The sequence below is a fragment of the Aotus nancymaae genome, unplaced genomic scaffold (assembly GCF_030222135.1).
Source record: "Aotus nancymaae isolate 86718 unplaced genomic scaffold, 86718_ANA_hifiasm-v0.15.2.pri h1tg000022l_1, whole genome shotgun sequence".
In the NCBI taxonomy this organism is placed as follows: Eukaryota; Metazoa; Chordata; class Mammalia; order Primates; family Aotidae; genus Aotus; species Aotus nancymaae.
In genome coordinates, this window is record NW_026988435.1 from 40,611,002 (window position 1) to 40,632,962 (window position 21,961).

Here is a 21,961-nt window from a genome sequence, read left to right on the forward strand (position 1 = left end):
ACCTGGGCATTGTCTCTGACATCCCTTTTTGTGGGGATTCACTCAGGGTGGTAGCAAAAATATTAAAGGAAAAATATTAGAGATAGCTTTAAGGAATAATCACAAACCTTCTTGGAAGGCTGAGAAGTTTTTGCATAGTTTCAGTAGAAGTTTTGGCTGAAGGCAGCCTAAATCCCCTTTACATTTAGTTAATAAGAAAAGCAAATAGCTAGGGTATGGGAGGAGTTTATCTGAATAACTTGTCTACTCATGTGGTCTTAAAACTAAACTTTGAGCCAGATGGCCCTCTTGCGGGGAGGTCAACCTGGGAGATTACCCTCTAATGGTGTTTGCTTTAGGCTTGGAACTTGGACTTTAATCTTTCTCCACAAGTGTGTTTACTTAGAGCCTCTGTTATTAAACTTCACTGAATAAATGTGACTCTCACTGGCTGGTGAGAGCCAGCGGTCACAACTGTTTACAGCACTCTCCAGGGAGTCTGTAAGCAGCCCGGACACTCAGTCAAACTGGCAAAGCATAATATCTGTATGTCAGTGTACTTTACTCATCTGTTGTTGAGTTAGAGTCTGCAGGACAGACCCCCATAGGTGGTGACCCTGATACCTTTTCATCTCCCCTCTCTCACCCAATCCAGCTGGCTCTCTCTGCCTTCCACGGATGTCAAGAATGTCCACCATCTCCTGAGTCCAAACCCTTCTCACCTGTTTCTTGAACTAATTTCTTCCTGTTTCTTCCAGTCCTCCCTTCTGTTCGTGTCTCTCCTCTGCACACAAATACTTCAGTGGGGTCCACTTTCTGGTTCAAAATAAAAACCCAAGTTCTTGCAGTGGCTTGGAGGGCCCCATCTATTGGGTCCTCTCCCTGTCACTGTCCTGGTCACACTTGCCTCATGACTGTTGTGTCATAAATACAGTTGACACTTGAACAATATGGGTTTGAACTGCATGTATCCACTTACACACATATGTTTTTCCATATTAATATATTGAAAATTTTTTTGGAGATTTGCAACAATTTGAAAAAACTTGCAGATGAACAGCATAGTGTAGAAATACCGAAAATTAAGAAGATAGGTATGTCATGAATGCATAAAATATATGCAAATATTAGTTTATTTTATCCTTCCATAAAATATACACAAATCTGTTATGAAAGGTTAAAATTTATCAAAGCTTATGCACACAAACACTTACAGACCATATAGGGAGCCATTCAGGTGAGACAAATGTAAGCAACCATAAATGTGCACTATTTAATCATAACTGCATACACACTGGACCACTGCACTAATTTCAAAGCCACCTCCTGTTGCTATGGTGGTGAGCCCAAGTGTTGTGAGTGTCCACTTAAAATGCCATGTGATGCTCATCCTTTCCGTGTGAACAGTTCATTTCTCCAAGAAATTGTGCATCACAGGAAAAAGTGATCTCTCGAGTTTCTTGCGTATTTTATGTCATGTCTGGTATATTGCACACCTGAATAATATCGTGGGACCCATATGAAGTTCCACAGGTGGCGCTGGAAGTGCTCCCAAGAAGAAGACAAAAGTCATGACATGCCAAGGAAAAGCTGACTTGCTTGTGAATCCCATAAGATTCTGGTCATTACCTTATTTCTCCGGCTGGAGTGGTACCAATAATGTGATCAAGTGAATCCTTGTTCAGAAGCAGTGTCATGTCTGATACTGCAACAGTAAGAAAGGTGACCAGTAGGCCTATGTGTGATGGTGCTGGTATAAGTGAAGGTGTTGGAAAGAGCAAGTCAGAGGAAGAGTGTCTTCCAGTGAGACTGTGTTGCTGGGGTGATGGAGTCCCAACTAAACAACTGGTTGCCAGGTAGCTGCCACATTGGTCTAGAATTGAGTGTTCACAGGTGGTTACTGCATTGGAAAATTAAATACTCCATGGTGTAACAGCTGAGTCAGCCTTGGAGCAGGGGCTCTCTGTGTTGTTGAGCTCGTGAATGGGATCCATCCTGAAATCACGGTCCCTTTGCTGCTGGGTTCCCAAACAAGCGCAGTGATGGTTGGGAAGGTTGGTGATTGACAGTCATAGGTAGCAGGGCGTTCTTCTAAATGATCAGGACCCTTCTCTACAATAAAGACTTACTGGTGAGCATTTGCATGGACCATAGGTATCCGCACACCCCGTGCTCATTCCTAAAGGTCTTCGTTACGCATTTATTGATACCAATCATCCAAAACTGTGCTTCTTCCAAGACCCTGGCTGCCCAGTCAAACCAATAGCCACTGCCTATGTTCTGGTCTAGCTATTTCTCCCTCTAGGCAACATGGACAATGAGAGAACCCTTGAAGTTATGTCTCCACCATTTTTCAGAATCATCTCTGGTTTGTTTCGGTAAATGTTTAGCAATAGGGTCTCTGGAAAAATAGAAGCTGTAATTGGTAGTATTTGCCAATTTCTATGATATAAATAGTCCCACAATCACCAATTTCAAGCTCTGAAGACCCATACTTAGAAACCTACTGGCTCCCCGGGGGAGTTAGGGAAGGATGTCTGAGTTTCCTGGATGGCTCTGGATTCACATTCTGGAAAGAAAGGAACAATATAATCAAAGCCAAGGTGGCCTGAGAGGGTGTTCCCTGTTTAGGGAATGTGGACATTTGATAAGGTAGGCTAGAAGGGGAGAGTTTTGGTCTGCAGAGTGGTCCAGGGCCCACAGCCTGCTGATGCTGAGATGCTCAGCTGAGGTCTTTGGACTGAATGCTGCACAGCAGTGAGCATTAATCAACCTGTGCTCCAATGGCAAGGGTCTTGGGGCAGTCACGTTTGAGGGGCAGGGCTCTGAGCCTCCACCCCTGCTGCAACCAAGCTCTCCACCTTGTCTGCCTTAAATATTGAGCTTCTGCTTAAGCTTTCCTTCAGAGCACAGTTTCTGCAGCTTAGTTTGAAAACCACCGGAATAGACAAAGAAGTGCCAGTATAGTTTTGACCAGGGAGTTACTTTAGACAATCCCTTGGGGGTAATGTGGAAGGTGGCCCCAGGGCCCAGAGAGAAGCAGGGATGGAGCCCTTCCCTGGATGCATCTCCACAGGCTTGTGTGGGGCTCGATGGTTGCCAAGTGGGACAGACACACAGGGGCTGGGGGACACAGAGGACAGGGTAGTAATTCCACCAGGCACAGCAGCAATATGGGAGAAGCACATTAGGAAAAGCAGGACAAATACAGACCATGTCCCAGGGTTTGTTTCACCAAGCACTAGCTTCTGGGAAAGAATTTATCCTCGGCACATTTTTAAATGACTTTTGTACATGTTATAGTGTGAGGCGGCTCACGGGTCATTTTAAAGCTTGACTTCCTGCAAGCCTCGGTAGAGAGGGACAGCTGGCTAAGCCACCAGCCCTAGATTCCCTGGCAGGGAGGGGTCAGAACAGAGCCGAGGCACTGCAACTGGGCAAAGCCGACCCATGCAAAACGGAACCCTGAGAACATGAAAAACTCTCACAGAAGGTTTCTTTAATCCAACATGGGACTTTATCACGAACAATCCAACTCCTTTCATTAAGACTCTTAGAGCTGTGACAAGGGGCAGGATCAACTACGCTGCAAGTCCCTAAGTCCCTTTCATTTTGTTCATGTTCCATGAGGTGCAACAGGCATCAAAGGGGTCCCACTTGGGTCAGCAGGTGTGGGTAGGAGCGGAGCTGACCCATTTCTGGGATCTGGCCATAGGCAGAACGTGGGGGGAGAGACGGGGAAAGAGAACGGAGAGGGAGAGGAAGGAGGAGGAGAGGAAGTGAGCGAGTTAGGGAGAGAAAGATGGAGAGAGAGGAAGAGTGGGAGGGAGGAAGAGAGATCACTCCAAACCCATGGTACTGTCCTTGGGTTTTGCCTGAGATGCCTGATTATCTTGAGTGGCCGTGGGGCAGGGTGTCGTGCTTTGAAACAGTTCATGCTCTCACTTGCAGAAAAGGCCGACTTCTTTGGACACAGATACACACACAAAAGAAACCAAGGCCATATCAAATTTTTCTTTTATTGTTCCAGTCAAAAAAAGAGGAACACCTCAATATGTAAACAGTTTCCCTAACACAGCGAGTTCTTAAAGATATATATATATATATATTATTCTAAAAAAATTTGGCATTGTAGTGATTTCTCAATACATAATTTGTGCTTTCGCATTGAGCATGCTTTCGTCTCATTGTCCGTGCACAGACTTACTTGGAGTTGAGTAAAGGGAGTTACAAAAGGACCGAAAAATGGGACAGGAGCCAAACCAGTACTCGAGCCCTACCCGGTGTTCCTTCCTAAGAAGCTGTTGGAAAGGTTGGCAAGGTTGACCTCAGAAGCAAATCCTAGTGACTTTATCCTGAAGAAATCTCAGAAGCCTTGGTAGCAACTTTGGAAAGAAACATTTCGTATTTTCTTTCTGTTCATCTCTAAAGGATCATTGGTTCTGCTTGGAGAAGATTGTAATTATTTTGTACATTATATTTCTTAGTATCTCTAAGAATATCTCCTATAATAAGCTCTTGTTTTATGATTTTGCTGGACACATAGTTTACTACTACATGCTAGTGAAATTCCACTAGGGATTTATTCTGTTTTTTTTTTTTTTTTTTTTTTTTTTTACGGAATCATTTCAAAGTGCTTGACGGTTGTGTAATGACCTTTTGGTTTTGCCAAGTGAAAATTATTTTTAAAAATTCAATCCTAAAGACTGAAGAGCCTTTTAAGTGCAATGATGGGTCTATCAATAATAATGCTCGTGTTATTCCTTTCTTGGTCCTTCTCCTTAGCCTGAAATTCTAAGTCCCTACAAATTAGCACCAGTTTTCCAAATGCATATTTTTTCAAATCCTATGATCTTAGGCCGGTCTGGGTACCATCCCTCAGTCTTACCTTGTGTGTTTCTGCCTTCAGACCCTCTCCCGTGCTGGCCTTGCAAACTGAAATGCCTTTGCTTTTGGATTTCTCTTTCTCGCTCTCTTTTTAAAATAGAGACGGGGTCTTGCTGTGTTGCCCAGGCTGGTCTTGAATTCCTGGGCTCAAGCAATCCTCCCGCCTTGGCCTCCCAGAGTGCTGGAATTACAGGCACGAACCATTGCACTCACAATGCCCTTGAATCTCTGTCTTCCAAAACCTATGCAGTCTTTGAGAAACGTCAGGACAAATGTTCCTTTCTTCCTCATGATACCATCTCTTATTGCTTATGCAGAAGTCTGATCTACTGTCTTTAAATGCCAGCAGATTTGTTGTACCTGTCCCTCTCCGTTTAGGTATTCCTAAAACTAGACTCAGTTACTTCACGTGTAAAGTGGGAAGCAGTATTTGCTCACAGGGTTTTTGTGTGGTTCAGTGTACTTGGCACAGTGTTGTTGCATGGTAAGAGCTGGCAGCCATGGGATTGCAGGCTTGTTGAGGACAGTGGGGGATACTTTTTCTCAGAGTCTTCATAGTAACTTGTCTAGGACATCACTCGCTGTACCACAAGTGTTCACTGAGTGCTTGTGACCAGCACTCAGGCAAGTGAATGCACATTTGGAATAATAAAATATGGGGCATCAGCTAACTTTCAGAATACTTTGAGTGGAGTTTTGTCCTTGTCTAGTTTTAGTTGGCTGCTGGGATCCCTGAGAATAAAATTACAAGTGTGTGCCTGCTCCCAGCATTGACGAACTTCCTGCACCTTGAAAACGAAGCACTTTATTTCTCTGTAGGATGTGAGCATTTGATAAAAAACTCAAGTTCCTAAAAAAAATTTCTGGGGATAAAGTTGAGGATCAAGTATTATCTGTGCTTCATTTCTTTTGGGAAGATGTGCATTCCCTAGGCGTGGACATTGGAGTTGGCACACTGACATGTACCCTAGTGACCCTCAGCTTGGGGACCCAATTCTGAGAGTGGCTGGGCTCTGCTTTCTTTGCTTAACTAGTTCCTGAAAATTCTGTGTGACGGCAAGAATAAGAACTTCCAGGTAAATAGAAACATGAATGTCCACAAATGTGCAGCCGCCAAACTAGATGAAGTATTATCTTCAATTGCATAGATTCAAGATTAAAGAGACTATTGAAACTTTGGCATTGCTATACACTTTTGAACTAGTAGCTTTCTGGAATAATTTTCTGTCTTGAGAAATAGCTCACAGAACAACCCTATATTTTACTGGGCCATAGTAAACATTTTGGGCCTTAATATAGTGCCATTTTATTAGGAAGGACACACACAATGAATTATCTCTCAATTCGTAATGAAACACGGCTACTATTTTCCACTATTGATGTATGACTGAAATAAAGCAGGAGTGCTATGGCTAAAATAAAGCAGTTTAATTAAAATATTATGGTTTAGGCTTTTTGCCTCCTTAATTATCCTCTGTCTGGTTTAGTTTTTTTTTTTTTTTTTTCCCCTGACTGGGGCCCTAGGTACATACTTCAAGGGAGGGTAGAGCTGGATTTCGGTTGAAAGCAAATTGTGAAGAGCCTGCTGGAGCTGAAGGAATTGCTCATGGATGAGCCGGTGAGATGTAGCCTTGCATTTATTTTCTGTCAATGATGCTGACCTTCCTTGGACGTTTTTCTACTGCAGAGAAGACCACAGGGCACATGCAGTAGCACCTCATTTATCTAAAAGGCAACTACCTCACAGCTCCTCTCTCTGCTACTGGGTTGAGTGGGGGTAAGGACAGGGGAGCAGGGTGTGGTTGGTGGGTGCTGCTGGAGACAAGTGTGTGGCTGGTAGTTAGCTTCCCTGATGCTAGCAGGGGAACCAGTGAAATGATGAAAACAGCTAAGACTTAAAGTGGAACCATCTAATGCCATTTAGTGTAGAGGTACAGTCTAGGACTGATGATGGTGTAGGCTGGAATGGGTACTAGAATTATTAAAGCAGAGACTATGGGGTTCAAATGTTTGTTGAAAAAGGCAAGGAAATGACAGCAGATTACTTATTCTTCTTAAGCCCACATGGAGTGTTAATCAAGATAGACTGCATTCCAGGTCATAAAACATACCATAGGACGTTTAAAAGAATAGAAATCCTCGGACCACTTGAGGTCAGGAGTTCAAGACCAGCCTGGCCAACATGCTGAAACCCTGTCTTTACTAAAAATACAAAAATTAGCCAGGTGTGGTGGCGTGTGCCTGTAGTTCCAGCTACTTGGGAGGCTGAGGCAGGAGAATCACTTGAATCCAGGAGGTGGAGGTTGCAGTGAGCTGAGATCGTGCCACTTCACTCCAGCCTGGGTGACAGAGTGAGACTCTGTCTCAAAGAGAATAGAAATCCTACAATGTCTGCTCTTAAATAACAATGAAATTAAATTAGAAATCAGTAACAGAAAGATAGCTGGAAAATGCCAAAATTCTTGGAGATTAAACAACACACTTGTAAATATCATGGGTCAAAGAAGAAATCTCAAGATAAGTGAAAAAATGTTTTGAAATAAATGAAAATGAAAACACAGCTTATTATAATTAGTGGGATGCAATAAAAGAAATGCTTACAGGGAAACTTATAACACTGAATGCAGATAGCACAAAAGAAGATCTGAAATCACTCATTTAAGTTTCCATTTTAAAAAAGTAGAAAAAAAGAGCAAATTAAATCCGAAGGAAGCCTATGAAAAGAAATAATTAAAATTAGAGTAAAAATTAATAAAATTGAAAATAGGAAATCAATAAAGAAAATAAATAGAAACAAAAATTGGTTCTTTGAAAAGATCAATAAACTCCATAAGTCTCTGGGCAGGCTAACTAAGCAAAAAGAGAAAGAACACAAATTACTACTCTCCAAAATGAGAGAGGGGACGTCACTAGCAATCTCATGGATGTTGAAAGGATAATAAAGGATAATGGAGGAATTTTATGAACGACTCTATGCCCACAAATTTGATAACCTAGATGAAGTTAACCAATTCCTTGAAAGATAGTATTTGCTGAAACTCACACAAGAGCACATAGACAATCTGAATAGGTATATATCTATTAAATAATTTGAGTCAATGGTTAATTACCTCCCCAAACAGAAAGCACTTGGCCCATATGGGTTTAGTGGTGAATTCTATACAGTAATCAACACAACGTGGTGTTGGTGAAAGAACAGACAAATAGATCAATGAAACAGAATAGAGAGCCCAGAAATAGACTCATGCAAAGATAGCTAACTGATCCTTGACAAAAGAGCACAGGCAAACCAGTGGAGCAAAGAGGGTCTTTTCAAAAAATGGTGTTGGAACAGCTGCACATCCACAGGCAAAAAAAAAAAAAAAAAAAAAAAAAAAAAAAATCTAAATACAGATCTTACACCTTTCACAAAAATTAACTCAAAATCGGTCACAGATCTAATGTAAAATGCAAAACTATAAAATTCCTAGAAGGAGAAGACTTAGATGACCTTGGATATGGCAATAGATTTTTTAGATAGAACGCCAAAGACATAGTCTGTGAAAGAAGTTATTGAGAAGCTGGACTTCAGTGACATTAAAAACTTCTGCTCTGAAATAGACAATGCCAAGATAATGAGAAGACAAGCCACAGACTGGGGGAAAATATTTACAGAAGACACATCTGATAAAGAATTATTATCTAAAATTTACGAAGAACTTCAAAAATCAACAATAAGAAAACAACCTGATTTAAAATATGCCCAAAAGACCTGAATAGACACCTCACCAAAGAAGAGGTACAGATGGAAAATAAGCATATGAAAATATGTCCCAATTCATATGTCATTAGGGAATTGCAAATTAAAACAACAATGAAATACCACTGTACATCCTTTAGAATGGTCAAAATGCAAAACATTAACACTAAATGCTGGTGAAGATGTGGAGCAACAGGAACTCTTGCTCCTTGCTAGTGGAATGCCAAACGGTCCAGCCACTTGGGAAGACAGTTTGGCAGTGTCTTGGGAGACTAAATGTAGTCTTAACATATCATATTTACCCAAATGAATTGAAAACTTATGTCTACACAAAAACCTGCATACAGATATTTATAGTGGCTTTATTCATAATTGACAAAACTTGGAAGCAACCAAGGTGTCCTTCAGTAGGTGAATGGATAAATAGTGGTACATCCAGAAAATGAATTAGTGTTTGGTGCTTAAAAAAGTGAGCTCAAGCCATAAAAAGATATGAGGGAAACTTAAATGCATATTACTAAGTAAAATAAGCCAATTTGATGAGGCTACATACTGTATGACTCCAATGATATGTCATTCTGGAAAAGGCAAAACTGTGCAGACGGTAAAAAGATGAGTGGTTGCCGGGGTTGGGAGGGCTCAGGATGAACTGGGAGAGCACGGAGGATTTTTAGGGCAGTGTGACTATCCTGTATGATTCTATAATGGCGGATCCATGCCTTTATACATTTGCCCAGATCCATAAAATGTGCCACAACATTGTAAACAATGGACTCTGGGGTGATAGTAACGTCTCAGTGCAGACTCATCCATTTCCACAGATGGACCACTGTGCTTTGGCATATCACTCGTTGGGGCGGCCGTGCATGCGTGGGATGGGGGTAAATGAGAACTCTCTGTACTTTATGCTCTATTTTGCCGTGAAGCCAATGCTGCTCTAAAAAATAAACTTTATCATTTTTTTAAAAAAAAGGGGTGGAGGAAGCTACTACATTGCTCATCTAGGGTCAAAACCTGGTCGTCTGAGTCCAAGGTACCAAATACTGAAAGAAAGGCTATTGCCTGTGGGTTCAGGAAAGTGTTCGGTACATTTAAAAAATAATGCCACAGCACAAGCAGGGAGGAAACCAATTTTAAGGCTTTGATTTCTGGTAATTTACTTATGTGGCACTGCTCATACTTGATTGGGAAGGATAAATGTGTATGTGTGTATCTTCACGTGTGTGTGTGTGTATCTATGTGTGTGTATGCATGTGTGTCTGTGTGTGTATGCTTGTGTGTGTATGTATGTATGCATGTGTCTCTGGGTGTGCACGTGTATGCATGTCTGTATGTGCATGTGTGTATGAGTGTGTGTATGCATGTGTCTGTGTATGCATATGTGTGTCTCTGTGTCTGTGTATCTGTGTGTGTATGCATGTGCCTGTGTGTATGCATGTCTGTGTGTATGTGTGTGTATGCATGTGTCTGTGTATATATATGTGTCTGTGTGTATGCATGTAACTGTGTATGCCTGTGTGTGAATGCATGTGCCTGTGTGTATGCATTTATATGTGTGTGTGTGATGTGGGAATAGGGTGCTTGTATTGTTACTGTGTTACTTATGAAAGATTGGGGACATGATTGTTGTATAGAGTAACATTCAGAGGCATCCTCATTCTTTTAGAAAAAAAGAGAAAAATCTCTATGAAGGTGCACACAGGGAGGAACCATCTGATAACATGTCTTCTGATGCCTGTTGTCACAGAATTAGAAAATACACGAAGAAAGTCTTCCAGTGCAGGTGTCCAGATCGTGGAAAGTTCCCATCTACCCTCTAATGCCCATAAGACACAGCAAGCTGGCCGGGTAAACTGCAGACCTTGGGATCTGGTTAGGCCTGACTCCTACAGTGTGGGCATGGCTCAGGGATTTGAATATTAATGTACTCTTTCTAAAATCGGGCCCTTGACTGACATTCCCAGCATCTTAAGCACTACCATGTCCACAATTTCTCCAGGGTGTGTGTCCAGTACTGTGGCTGCAGAACTGTTACTGGTTAGCAGAGTTTAATTCCTGCCTGGTCCATGGGGCCAGATAAATTGAGCTGTGAAAGCTTCCGTGGCAAATTCCACTTTACCTTGTATGCCAATATTGAGGATTCTATTCTCAAGTTCAAAGCCAGATGGAAAATGGCAAGTTAAAGGAGAAATAGTATTCTGGAACTTTGCTCTGGGGGCAAAAATGAGTATTTCTGATTTGAAATCAGGTTTTCTAAAAGGATCCAGAAGTAAATTATTAAATTGCTTTTGTTTGTATTTGGGTTTATTAAAACACTCACTGTTTTGGACCAATCTTAATCTTCTAGGCAGAATTTATTTAATGATAAGAAAACGGCAACTCTTTGAACATCTGTTACATGGGATAATACAAAATTAATTTTGAATTTTTTAAAAGGCAAATGCGATTTGAGTGTGGGCATGTGTGTGATATGAGGATGAAGGCTTGAAGAAGAGACTTTTAAAAAGCAATGTGGCCACCTAAGTGCATCCCATCTTAGGAAGAAAGGATGTGAACACCCCAGACCTGGCATGTGGAGGGAGCACCTGTGTGCTGGGTCCTACTCTGCATTATCTTGGCTTCTCCTAAGGCTGTCTGCACGTGGAGCAGTCCTAGGGAGCCTCTGCCTTGTGGTCTCCTCAAGCCTGTGGAAGAATGGTCCACATGGAGAAGCTGGGGGTTACCATGGCAACCAAGCACATCCTGGGTAACCAGACATCCATGAGTGCTGGGAGTTCCCCCAGAGTACAGCCTGTACAGTGGGAAAGGAAAGAGCACTTTGCCAACACAGTGGGATACTTGGCGGGGTAGGGGGCGGTGGTCGTCATTTTGGAATCCTATGCACTTGTGAGTTCACTGTTGTCACTGTGTGGCTCTTGTTTTAGACAAGGAAGCACTGGGCTGAATAACGATGTTCAGGAGCTTCCTTGGCAAGCTAGTCGCCTGATCACATGCTACAAAGGAGGGGAAGATCCCACTGGGCAAGTTCCGCTGTCTTTTCAGCACAAGACCTAACTTTATGCTGCTTTCGTCAGTGACTGGGCTGAGACCATGTATATGACCAACTGTCACTCACAGGCTCTCTGGGTGACTATGAAGCAGGAGCAAAATATACATTTTTTTGGTCTCAGGCAGTTAGACTCTTTTACATACACACTCAGTTAAAACTAGTGGTGACCATTAAGTGATAAGGAATAGGACTAACCCCAATAATAGGCTGCTGGATTGTAGATGCTCAAAAATGAAATTCACCCTCCAATGAGGGTGCCAGGCAAAATGAAGTTTTCATGGTGAGATGAGGGAGACAAGAGAGAGCAGCTGGGGGGAGGGTGGGAATGGTTGGCTGATAATCTGCCATCATCTGAAAGCTATGTGGGCAGCAAGAGACAGCATAAGTTGTGTCTGTAAGTGCTGCAATGCATAGGAGTTCCTTGCAGATAAAAACAAGATTTGACATTGCTGTCTTCATTTGGTGACCCTGATAGAGGCAGAGATGTGCGATTTCTTTCTTTCTTTTTTTTTTTTTGAGACTGAGTCTCACACTGATGCCCAGGCTGGAGTGCAGTGGCGTGATCTTGGCTCACTGCAACCTCCACCTGCCAGGCTTAAGCAATTCTTGTACCTCAGCCTCCAGAGTAGCTGTGACTACAGGCATGCACTACCATGCCTAGTTAACTTTTTTGTATTTTTAGTAGAGGCAGGGTTTCACCATGTTGGCCAGGCTTGTCTCAAACTCCTAGCCTCAGGTAATCTGCCACCTTGGCCTCCCAAAGTGCTGGGATTACCGGTGTGAGCTACCACGCCCCGGCCTTGTGAGATTTCTTGACCAGGGTGAGATTCTATTGGTTTTGGGGTAGCTTCAAACAAACCAAACTCTCAGTCTTACTCAAAAAGAGGGACCAGGTCAGACTGTCCAGAGAGTGTGCTGCTGTTGGCCTGATGACTGAGTCTGTGCCCATGGCATCGTGATACCAAAAAGTGAGACTTTCTAGAGAAAAGAGAATTACATATATCATGAAAAAGAAAAGCACTGAGATCTTCACCATGAGAAAATCAGAACATCTGGGGATTCATTACCCTGACTTCATTCATGCTTTAGTGTTATTTTACTTGGATTTTCATATGGGAGGGCACCCCTGTGCTTAGTGGACTCTAAAAGTCTTAATTTGGGTGTTGAACAATGAGAACACAGGGAGGGGAGCATCACATACTGGGGTCTGTTGGGGGGAAATAGGGGAGGGACAGCGAGGGGTGGGGAGTTGGGGAGAGATGGGGTGGGGAGTTGGGGAGAGATAGCATGGGGAGAAATGCCAGATATAGGTGTTGGGGAGGAAGGCAGCAAATCACACTGCCATGTGTGCACCTATGCAACAACCTTGCATGTTCTTCACATGTACCCCAAAACCTAAAATGCAATTAAAAAAGTCTTAATTCAGTCATCATCCCTGACCCAGGGAGGTGCTCTATGGGGTCGAGGGTGTGGGGCAAGGTAAGCTTGAAAGACAAAGGGTCCCCGGAAGACACTTCTCGGGAGTCATTGTCCACATGGGCAAGAGCCAGACCTTGCAGAGGGAAGTTCCCCGTGAGAGACCTCAGTGGTTGGGCATGGCTGAAGCTTTTGTTCCGCCCAAGTCTGAGCCATGGGAAGGTATTGCTCATACCCACTCCCTCAGGCAGCAATGCTGAGAGATGATGCCAGGGCAATGCCCATGATGGCCGGATCTGAGGACAGTGCTCCTTCCCTTTCTATAAGATGACTGGCTGAAGACCCAGAGGTTTGGGTAATGCACGGACTGACCGAAACTCAGCTCTCTGCACTCTGGTTGATCCAGTTCTACTAGTTGGTTTAGTGATAAGACCCAACTCCATAAGACATACTCCATAAGCCATTAACCTGGGCTAGGCTCTTTGTAGCCAAAAGTCTGCTCCTAGGCTGCTGGAAGACCTTGCCCTTCTGCATGAATGTTTTGTGATTTCTATCAGAATTTCAGAAACAATGATGATTACATGTTTATTTCACTAGTGCTTGTTGGTAGCTGATATTTACATTGCCTGAGAAAAACAGCCCTTCATATTCTTAGAAAGATTGGCTTAATTGATATCACAGTATTGATGATCGGTGTTAATACAACGGGCACTGAGTCTTAATCTTGAAATGGGCAATTACACAATGTCAGTAGGAATGTTCATTCTCTGAAATCAAGATCTGTTTACTATGTGGTCACAATTCTCTGGCCAACCATAGTGCACGTTAGGATTTGCGTCTAGGGGTATAGTGTCTAAAAAAAACTCTATAAATACAATTTTCATCAGTGATAGATCTAATCTCCATCACTTAATAATGTTGACCACCCCAGTGAAATATTTTTGTGTGCCTTAAAAGTATTTTGCCTTTCTTTTGCTACAACTCTCTTATTGAATTAGGTGGATACATGAAGCTTTCTTTTACCAAGGCAATGAGGCCAAGTAAAAGTTTGACTCCTTTTACATTTATTTAAGTTTTACGGTGTTGAACTTGAGATTTGTTTCCTCCCACTTAGTTGCTATGCTCTTCCGTGCAGTTGAAGGGTCACAAGCTTTTTGCATGGTCTATATTGTAGATACCATTACCTACTTAGTTTCAGACACAGGATCAAATCCATCATTTATCTGTGGACAATACAATAACATCACAATGATTTGTTACATTGTTACATTTTTTTCTTTCTCATCTAATTTCCAGGAAAGTACTCATAGGAGAACTTGATATGTTTTTCCATAGAACTAAAAAGATAGGGAACCTAGCTTGACTGACTACATCTGGCATTAGAAATGCTTCTTTAGAAGACAAGGGAGTTCAGCTTATTGACACCAAAGAATGTCATTTCATATCGACTTATCTAAAAACCCCAAGGTCTGGATTTTTTCCATCTATTATGTCAGTAATGACCAATCTTTGTCTTTGCTTCAGACTCAGCGCAAGAAATCCAACAACGCTTTACTATACTTCCGTGTCTCCCTGAGCTCTTTTCAAAGGACCTTTTGCTTTTCCAAAAGAAGCATTTAGTTCTTTAATTGCACATTGAACTTCTAGCTTAGTGGCTAGAGAGAGCCGGAACTAGCGCAATTAAACATGAGCAGTAGCTCCAGGTTCATGTTCATCACCTTAATCAGTCGTAAATTGTAGGCTAGAGAAAACTAGCAAGAAAACAGAGGGAGGTATCTGGGCCACCTGTTTAGCTCTCCTCCATGAGAACCACATGGGGGAGCGGGGTGGGTCTGACGTATGGCAGCCGCGGCAGGTCTGGGCTGCTTCGCTGAGCCGAGACCGATGGCCTGAGCTATGTACGTCATCCAACGCCTGTGGGTGCCACTGAAGCGGTATGTCAGTTGCTGGGCTGGGAATGCCCATTTCTCTATTGTTCATTAATGAGTAATTTTACCGTACCCACTTTCTGAGTTGACCACTGGATCCTGGCTGGCTGCTGACTCTCTTTGTCATTCTGGAGGAATGGCTATGAAAAGGAAGGACTCTTCCTTTGAGACCCTAACTGAATGACTGTGCTCTCTAAGTGTTGTGAAGCAGTTGTCCCTTTGACAAAAAGAAAAAAAAATGGGTCATGTTTCTTTTGGAACAGACTTATGAGTGACTTCAATAGATTTATACTAGAAAAGAATATCATTCTCTCATATTGCCTAGGAATCTCTTGAGTACAGTACAATATTTCATAGTACTTAGTAATACTATTACATACTCTTATTAATAGTACAGTTACTAGTATTTAATAGTACCAATAGTACTTAACAGTACAGTACAGGGGTTGGCAAACTTTTCCTATACAGGGCCAGAGAGTAAATATTTTAATCTTTGCTGGCCACACAGTCTCTGTTGTAATTACTCAGCTCTGCTAGTGCAAGTGGAAGCAGCCATAGGCAATACACAGACAAATGGCTGTGATTGTGTTCCAATAAAGCTTCATTTGTGGACACTGAAATGTGAATTTAGGATGATTTTCACATGTCACAAAATATTCTTTTCTTTTTTTCCCTCAATCATTAAAAAATGTAAAAATCCCTTTAAGCTCACAAGTGGTACAGTAACAGGCAGCAGGCCATATTTTTTCTTTTTTTTTTTTTTAGCAGATTAGGTTTGCCAAAATTTTTCATAGTAAAAACAGCCCGCAGCTTAGGGTCTTGTGACCTGGATTTGAGACCAGGAGCTATGATTCACGGGCCTTGTAAACTTGGCCAGTTTGCCCAAACCCTAGTTTTCCCTCTATAAAATGTAAATTATAATACTCAACCTCTCATGGTGAATTAGAATGAAATAAGACCATTTGTACAAGTGCTCTTCATGCTCTCAAATACCACATCATGTTGGGTAAAATATCGTTTGAGATTATTGTACATTCTGTGCTTTGTCAAAATCTCTTAGCCTTCTGACAGAATGTTGACTTCTAGATGACACTCTGCATCTAAATCACTCAAGACATTAAAGGCAGAAATACTAGGAAGAGGTGTGCTTTACTCACTTTTAAATTAAAGGCTAACATTTTCTTAAAGGTTGGCCATAAAGTTTAGAAACAAGATAATGTTATTTTAGTGTACTGTCATGTAATATCAACGAATCATCTATTGTGTGTATTTTGCCTATGTTTTTCAATGTTGAAGCCATCCATTGAAAGGAAATCATCCTAAAAGATAATGTTTACCATATATATAGGAGATTCAATTTTCAGTGACCTTCCTGACATTTCTAAATCATACAGAGTATCACCCAAGTCAAGGAAAGAAAGACTGAAGAGTAGCCAGACTACTAGCAAACTGTTTTGGAAATGACTTATGATGAGCATTTTAATTGTATTCTCTCAGCAAATCGAATCATTTCCCCTTCTTCTGGTGAGTTCAGGTAGTTTTCTAACAGCGTTCTTATGCCCCCTTTCTCTGTCCACCGGGTCCCATCTTTTAAAGCAGTTTCTAAATATCGCAAAGACACTGGCTTAAATCTAAATAAAAAAGCAAAGGGGAAAAAAGTAAGAAAGCGGAAATGTAAGAAAATGTAGGGATGAAAAGCCTAAGAATGTTGCTCTGGTGAGTTCAAAATTTACACTATTAAATGAAGTCATGAATAATTTTTAAATTAGAGTGCAATGAAAAATAGACATTTCAGAGCCCTAGCTTGGTTAAACCTGCAAGAGAAAATTGTGCTTAAGAAATAGGTTGACATTTGTAGCTGGATTCCTGTTAGGGAACATAAGGTACTGAACTAAAGCAATAGAACTGGAACTGGGAAACTAGGGAAAGAGCAAAGGACAGGGATAGATGGAGGAAGGGAGTCAGGAAGAGAGAGTTCTGCCTCATGAACATAGAGGGAATATACGTTGGAAGAGCCAGGCTGGAATGCCACGTTTGAAGGAACAAAAAAAGTTGACATTTGCTGTGTTAATGCAAAAGAGTATAGCTTACCCAGGGGACAGCTAAGACATAAATGACTTTATTGGTTCCATAAAGTTGATCTCTAAATGAATGGGTGCTCTTCCAGTCGGAGAGCACGTTGGGGTGGATGGAGGTGAGAATCCGAGGAACTCAGCAGCCTTAGTGGGGGTCATGCTTGCAGCTGAACCTGCCCCTCCATTCAAGAGCACTTTGTTCTGTCAGACTGGGGTCCTCTGTGGCACACCATAACCCTTAAACTCCAAATTCTTATCTGGCTCATGGATCCCACCATGCTTTGTGGAAAAGTGACTAAAATATGTTAACCAAACAGACCAAAGTATCAAGTTGAGAGTGATCTTCATTAGTTATGGATACTGTTGCATTAAAAGAGACTTTTAAAAAATTCTCATAGCACGGTTTGCTAATGGAGTGACTGAGGGAAGGAGGACTGGATATTGTGGAATAGAATGAGTGGAAGTTGTGGGGTCAATTTTGTTGAACTGTCTTAATGGAAAACACCATTCACTCACAACTTGCTGCTTAGAAAATCAGTCTCAATGAACTTTCAGTTCCGAATTTTAACAGTTGACACAAAATACACTGTTAAACTGTGTTATCAACAACTGTAGAAAAATAGACATGTTTGGTAGGGACATTCTAGTAAAAGGTTCTTCAGGAGCATCCTCATTTAAAGATTCAGAGGCTCACATTACAAAAACGAGATTTGGTTCAAGTTCTGTCTCCAACTACATCAACACCAAAGACAGTGAGAAACAGGGAGAGACCTCACATCCGGGTGCCCGTCACAGACCCAGAACTGACGTGTGCATGTGGCCAACGTGTCGTCAAGGCTCTTCATTCAGTTGTGCTAAAGGGCAGGCAAGCAGGGATCAGACCCTGAGCTGCTCTTCCAACCAGACACCGGGATGTGTGCTGTCCTTTAAACCTCAGCAGTGGAATTAAAAAGGCCCAGTGAATCTTCAAGAGCTAAATTAGAGGACATTTTGCAGTCCCTACTCCATCTCGCTTTGTGCCACCCATGGCCTGCCCTGCAACCCTGGCAAGGCTGCAGGGGAGCTCCCCAAGCCAAGAGTGCCCTTGGTAAGGCTACAGTGAGGTCAGGCCAAGGTACCTCCCCGCAGCCTCGAGGGGAGATCGAGCTTCCTCCTCCCGGACCACCACCTCCTTCTTAGAGTGTGTGAAATAAAGAAATGATTCAACAGAGATTCAATGCAAAAAAAGGAAATGCTGGCAAACAGGAAGGGGCTATGGCCAACAGTTTTGTTTTCCTTAAAGTCAGTGCCAACAGGCAGTTGTCCTGATCCAAGGTCTCTGAGACGGGAGAGGGGAGACCCCAAGGTTATATTTAGGAGCCACTTTCCTTATCCTGGGACTTCTTATTTAGTAGACAGGGTCCCCAGACTACAGCAAAGGCCTGTGCAATCAGGTCAGGGAAGGCAAGGGAAACAAAGAGGGACAGCTAGTTTGATCTCTTTAACCTCTATGGTGCAGAGCCTCAAACTGAGCACAGCTGTAGGAGCTGAAAATAAACTTGGATCCATTCAATGAATATTTATGATGGGCAACTGTGTTAAAGAACAAACAGCTTATAAATAAATGCAAAATTAATGTGAAAAATCTGTTACAGTGCAAAATCTCCACCTGCCCCAGAGGTTTCATCTAAGATTCTTTTTCTTATTTTTTTCATTTTAAAATTTAGATTTCCAGTACAAATACCCTTCCCTCCCTCCTTCCCTCCCTCTCTCCCTCCCTTCTCTCCCCTCCCCTCCTTCCTTCCTTCCTTCCTTCCTTCCTTCCTTCCTTCCTTCCTATCTACCTTCCTCCCTTCCTTTTGGCAGATTAAAATGAATTAAGGCGGTAGTTTTTTGTTTGTTTTCTTTTGATTGAGAGACACTTTGGATTTGATTTCTAACCTGTGGCATTCTCTAGAGGCATTTCTTAGACAATCATCAATATTGTTGATCTAATCTTTGAATACTGCACTCTGGTCACTTCAAAATAATAAAAAAATAAACAAAAAGATCACAATGCAAGAAATGTTGATGGATAAGCCCCAGGGACAGGCGAGATGTCATCCTCAGAACACCAGATGGAGTCAAAAAAGTGTGAGAGGTCAGTGATTATAATGCATGTCACTCACTAAGCGCCTTCATGAATTTCATGGCTGTAGACCCAAACCATCTTCTGCTAACTTACCATGTCTCATTGTAACAGTCTGTAGAGAAACTACAGCTGGAGAATCCATGATTTTGCAGAAAAGTTTCTAAATTATTGTACTACAAAGGGCGAGAGCTCATGTGAAAAGTAAAAACATACCCTTGGTGACACGGTAGAGAATGTCCCCTTCCTGGTATTCCCCCTGCTCCAGGCCAGTTAGTGAGGCCCTTGTTGTCTTAAAAAAAAAAAAGAAAAAGACATCTGTTTTGTAACATTACACAGTATATCAGCTTAGTGGTGGTGGGTTTTGCCATCTACCAGACCTCTCAACTTCCCCCAGACCTATGGCTTATTAGAGTCAATGAAAGGATCAGTGTGGGAACAGTGAGGTGCCCTAATGGCTGCCAGTCTGAGATACAAACAAAGGCCATGCACTGAAGGGCCAGCCGTCAATGGGATCAAAATAACCTGGAAAACACTGACATCAAAACAGAAATGTCTACTGCATGTTAGGAATCTTTCTTTCTTTTTTTTTTTTTGCTTCTTATTTCTACAGTTATATATCTAAACCTACATTAGTGATACATCTATGTACAGTATTTAGAAATTCTGTTCTACGGTACTTTTGTACATGCTGGGTTTTATTACTAACTGCAAAAAGAAAATAATTACATAAGGCATATATATGTACAGTGGTTTATCTTCAGCTCACCTGGGCCCTGTAACTGCCATGCCCACATGGGGCAAGCACCTCACCCTGTGGTAGATGAAATGAATTGGGATCTATAAAACTGAGGGCTCCACTCTGTGTCTCACTGAATGAATAAATAGGCACTGGAAACCTTACTTGTCATATCCCAGGTAAAATCTTTGACACATCCTTTTGAGTGATCTGGTATTGTACAACACATGCAGGTAAGTAACTGAAATCTCCAGGATTTGGATGTGTAGTATTTTGGGAGGAGACCAGGCTTGAGCCACAAATGCGGGCACTTTGCACTTTTCACCAAATCCATGTCTACCTTGTCAATCTACATAACTGAGAGAGGGCAGGTAGATATTTTACACCTTGAAGACTTGTTTTCTGGTAATGTAAAAATTAAATATGAATAAATAAAGAACAAAGCAAGAGAGACAGAAAAGAAAGAGAATGAGAGACAAGGAAAGATTGTGTCGGGGGAGAAGAGAAGGGGTTGCCCAGCTAGGGCACTAAACTTTGGATTCATTCTCCAGGTTTGCCACATCACCATTTCTTTCTGTTTGCTCTTCGAGGTTCTTTTCTTCCTCTTCAGTCTCCAGTTCTGCATGTTGGTTGAGTTTGCTTGATACAGACCAACTGAGGGGCAGCTCTGCCCTGCTGGCTAACTCGGCCAGCTCTTTGGCACTAAGGGATGGGGTGCTGGTCTCATAGGTCTCATGGAAGCTGTTGTAGTCAACTTCGTAGAACCCATCCTCCAGTGTCAGGACAGGTGTGAACCGGTAACCCCACAGGATCTCACTGGTGATGTAGGAGCTTCGAGCTTGGCATGTCATCCCTGCAGAGAGAAGAATAGAGGTTTTAGCATACGTGAGCGCAGGCTCTCCGTGGCCGAGGAGGCCCTGAGCGGGAGGGAGCATTGCACGCGGCTATTGAGACTGATCTGCATACGATGCCACAACTTAGTAGGTGTCATTCACGTTGTAGACACACGCTAATGTGCCATGGAGATTCCAGGCCTCTCAGTGGAGTCCTGGAGAACAGTGAGAGCGCCCTGGCTCACATCAAGCCACATTTGCCTGCGTGGTCATGCACACACAAAGGAAATCAAATGTGCAAATGCACACAAGTGCTCAGGTGTGTGTGGCTATTTCTTGTTCACTCTTTGCTCTGGGAGAACCCTGAAGTCATGACTCTGGCCTCCTACTGCTCTTAGAGGGTTAGCCTGGATCCTAATGGGATTTGAGCTCTTTGGCCACAGACTTAGAATGAAATTTCACATAAGGAACTAGACTTAGGCTGCTTTTAAGCTAGAGGCTACAGATCAGTGTTACCCTTCCACCTGCCATTAACACACAGGCCATGAATGAAGCTGGAAGGGTTACCCACCTGAGTTTGCACTTTTCTTAAGCCCGGTGGTCATAGTTGCTCAGATTGTGCAATCATACCTACTTTAAAAGCTTTCCTCCCCTTTTTTTTTTTTTGAGATGGAGTCTCCCTCTGTTGCCCAGGCTGTAGTGCAGTGGTGCAGTCTCGGCTCACTGCAACCTCTGCCTCTCAGGTTCAAGCAATTCTGCCTCAGCCTCCCAAGTAGCTGGGACTAGAGGCACACGCTGCCACACCTATTTGTGTGTGTGTGTGTGTGTGTGTGTGTATTTTAGTAGAATATTTACACAGAAGGGATTTAGCCGCGTTGCCCAGGCTGGTCGCGAACTCCTGAGCTCAGGCAATTCACCTGCCTTGGCCTCTCAAAATGCTGGCATGATTACAGGCGTGAGCCGCTGCGACTGGCCACTTTTCCCCCTTCTTAAAGATGAGAAGCCTTTTTGTAATTTGCACAAAAGCACCATGTGAGCTACCAGCAGCCCTGGAGTCAGAAGTAACTTTCTTTTAAATATGAAATGGCAGAATGAGGAAAATTCAGCCACCTCCTTGGAAAATAAAACTAGGCAACAAGTGTGGCATAAGATATGAGAAATGACACTTGTGTATTTTTTTCTGAGGCCAAAGAACTCTCTTATAAAAAT

General features: G+C 42.4%; 1 protein-coding gene across 1 annotated transcript in view; it reads right to left on the bottom strand.

Moving 5' to 3' along the window:
• Positions 1–3,979: 3,979 nt before the first annotated feature.
• The window catches only part of KCNJ6 (potassium inwardly rectifying channel subfamily J member 6), a 297,639-nt gene continuing 279,657 nt past the window's right edge, over positions 3,980–21,961 (bottom strand). The window contains exons 4-6 of the mRNA XM_012445505.2: positions 20,485–20,772; positions 19,397–19,472; positions 3,980–16,629 (exon numbers count right to left, since the gene is read on the bottom strand). Coding sequence (XP_012300928.1) covers positions 16,464–16,629; positions 19,397–19,472; positions 20,485–20,772 — 530 coding nt within the window. The 3' untranslated portion in view covers positions 3,980–16,463. The remainder of the gene's footprint in view (positions 16,630–19,396; positions 19,473–20,484; positions 20,773–21,961) is intronic.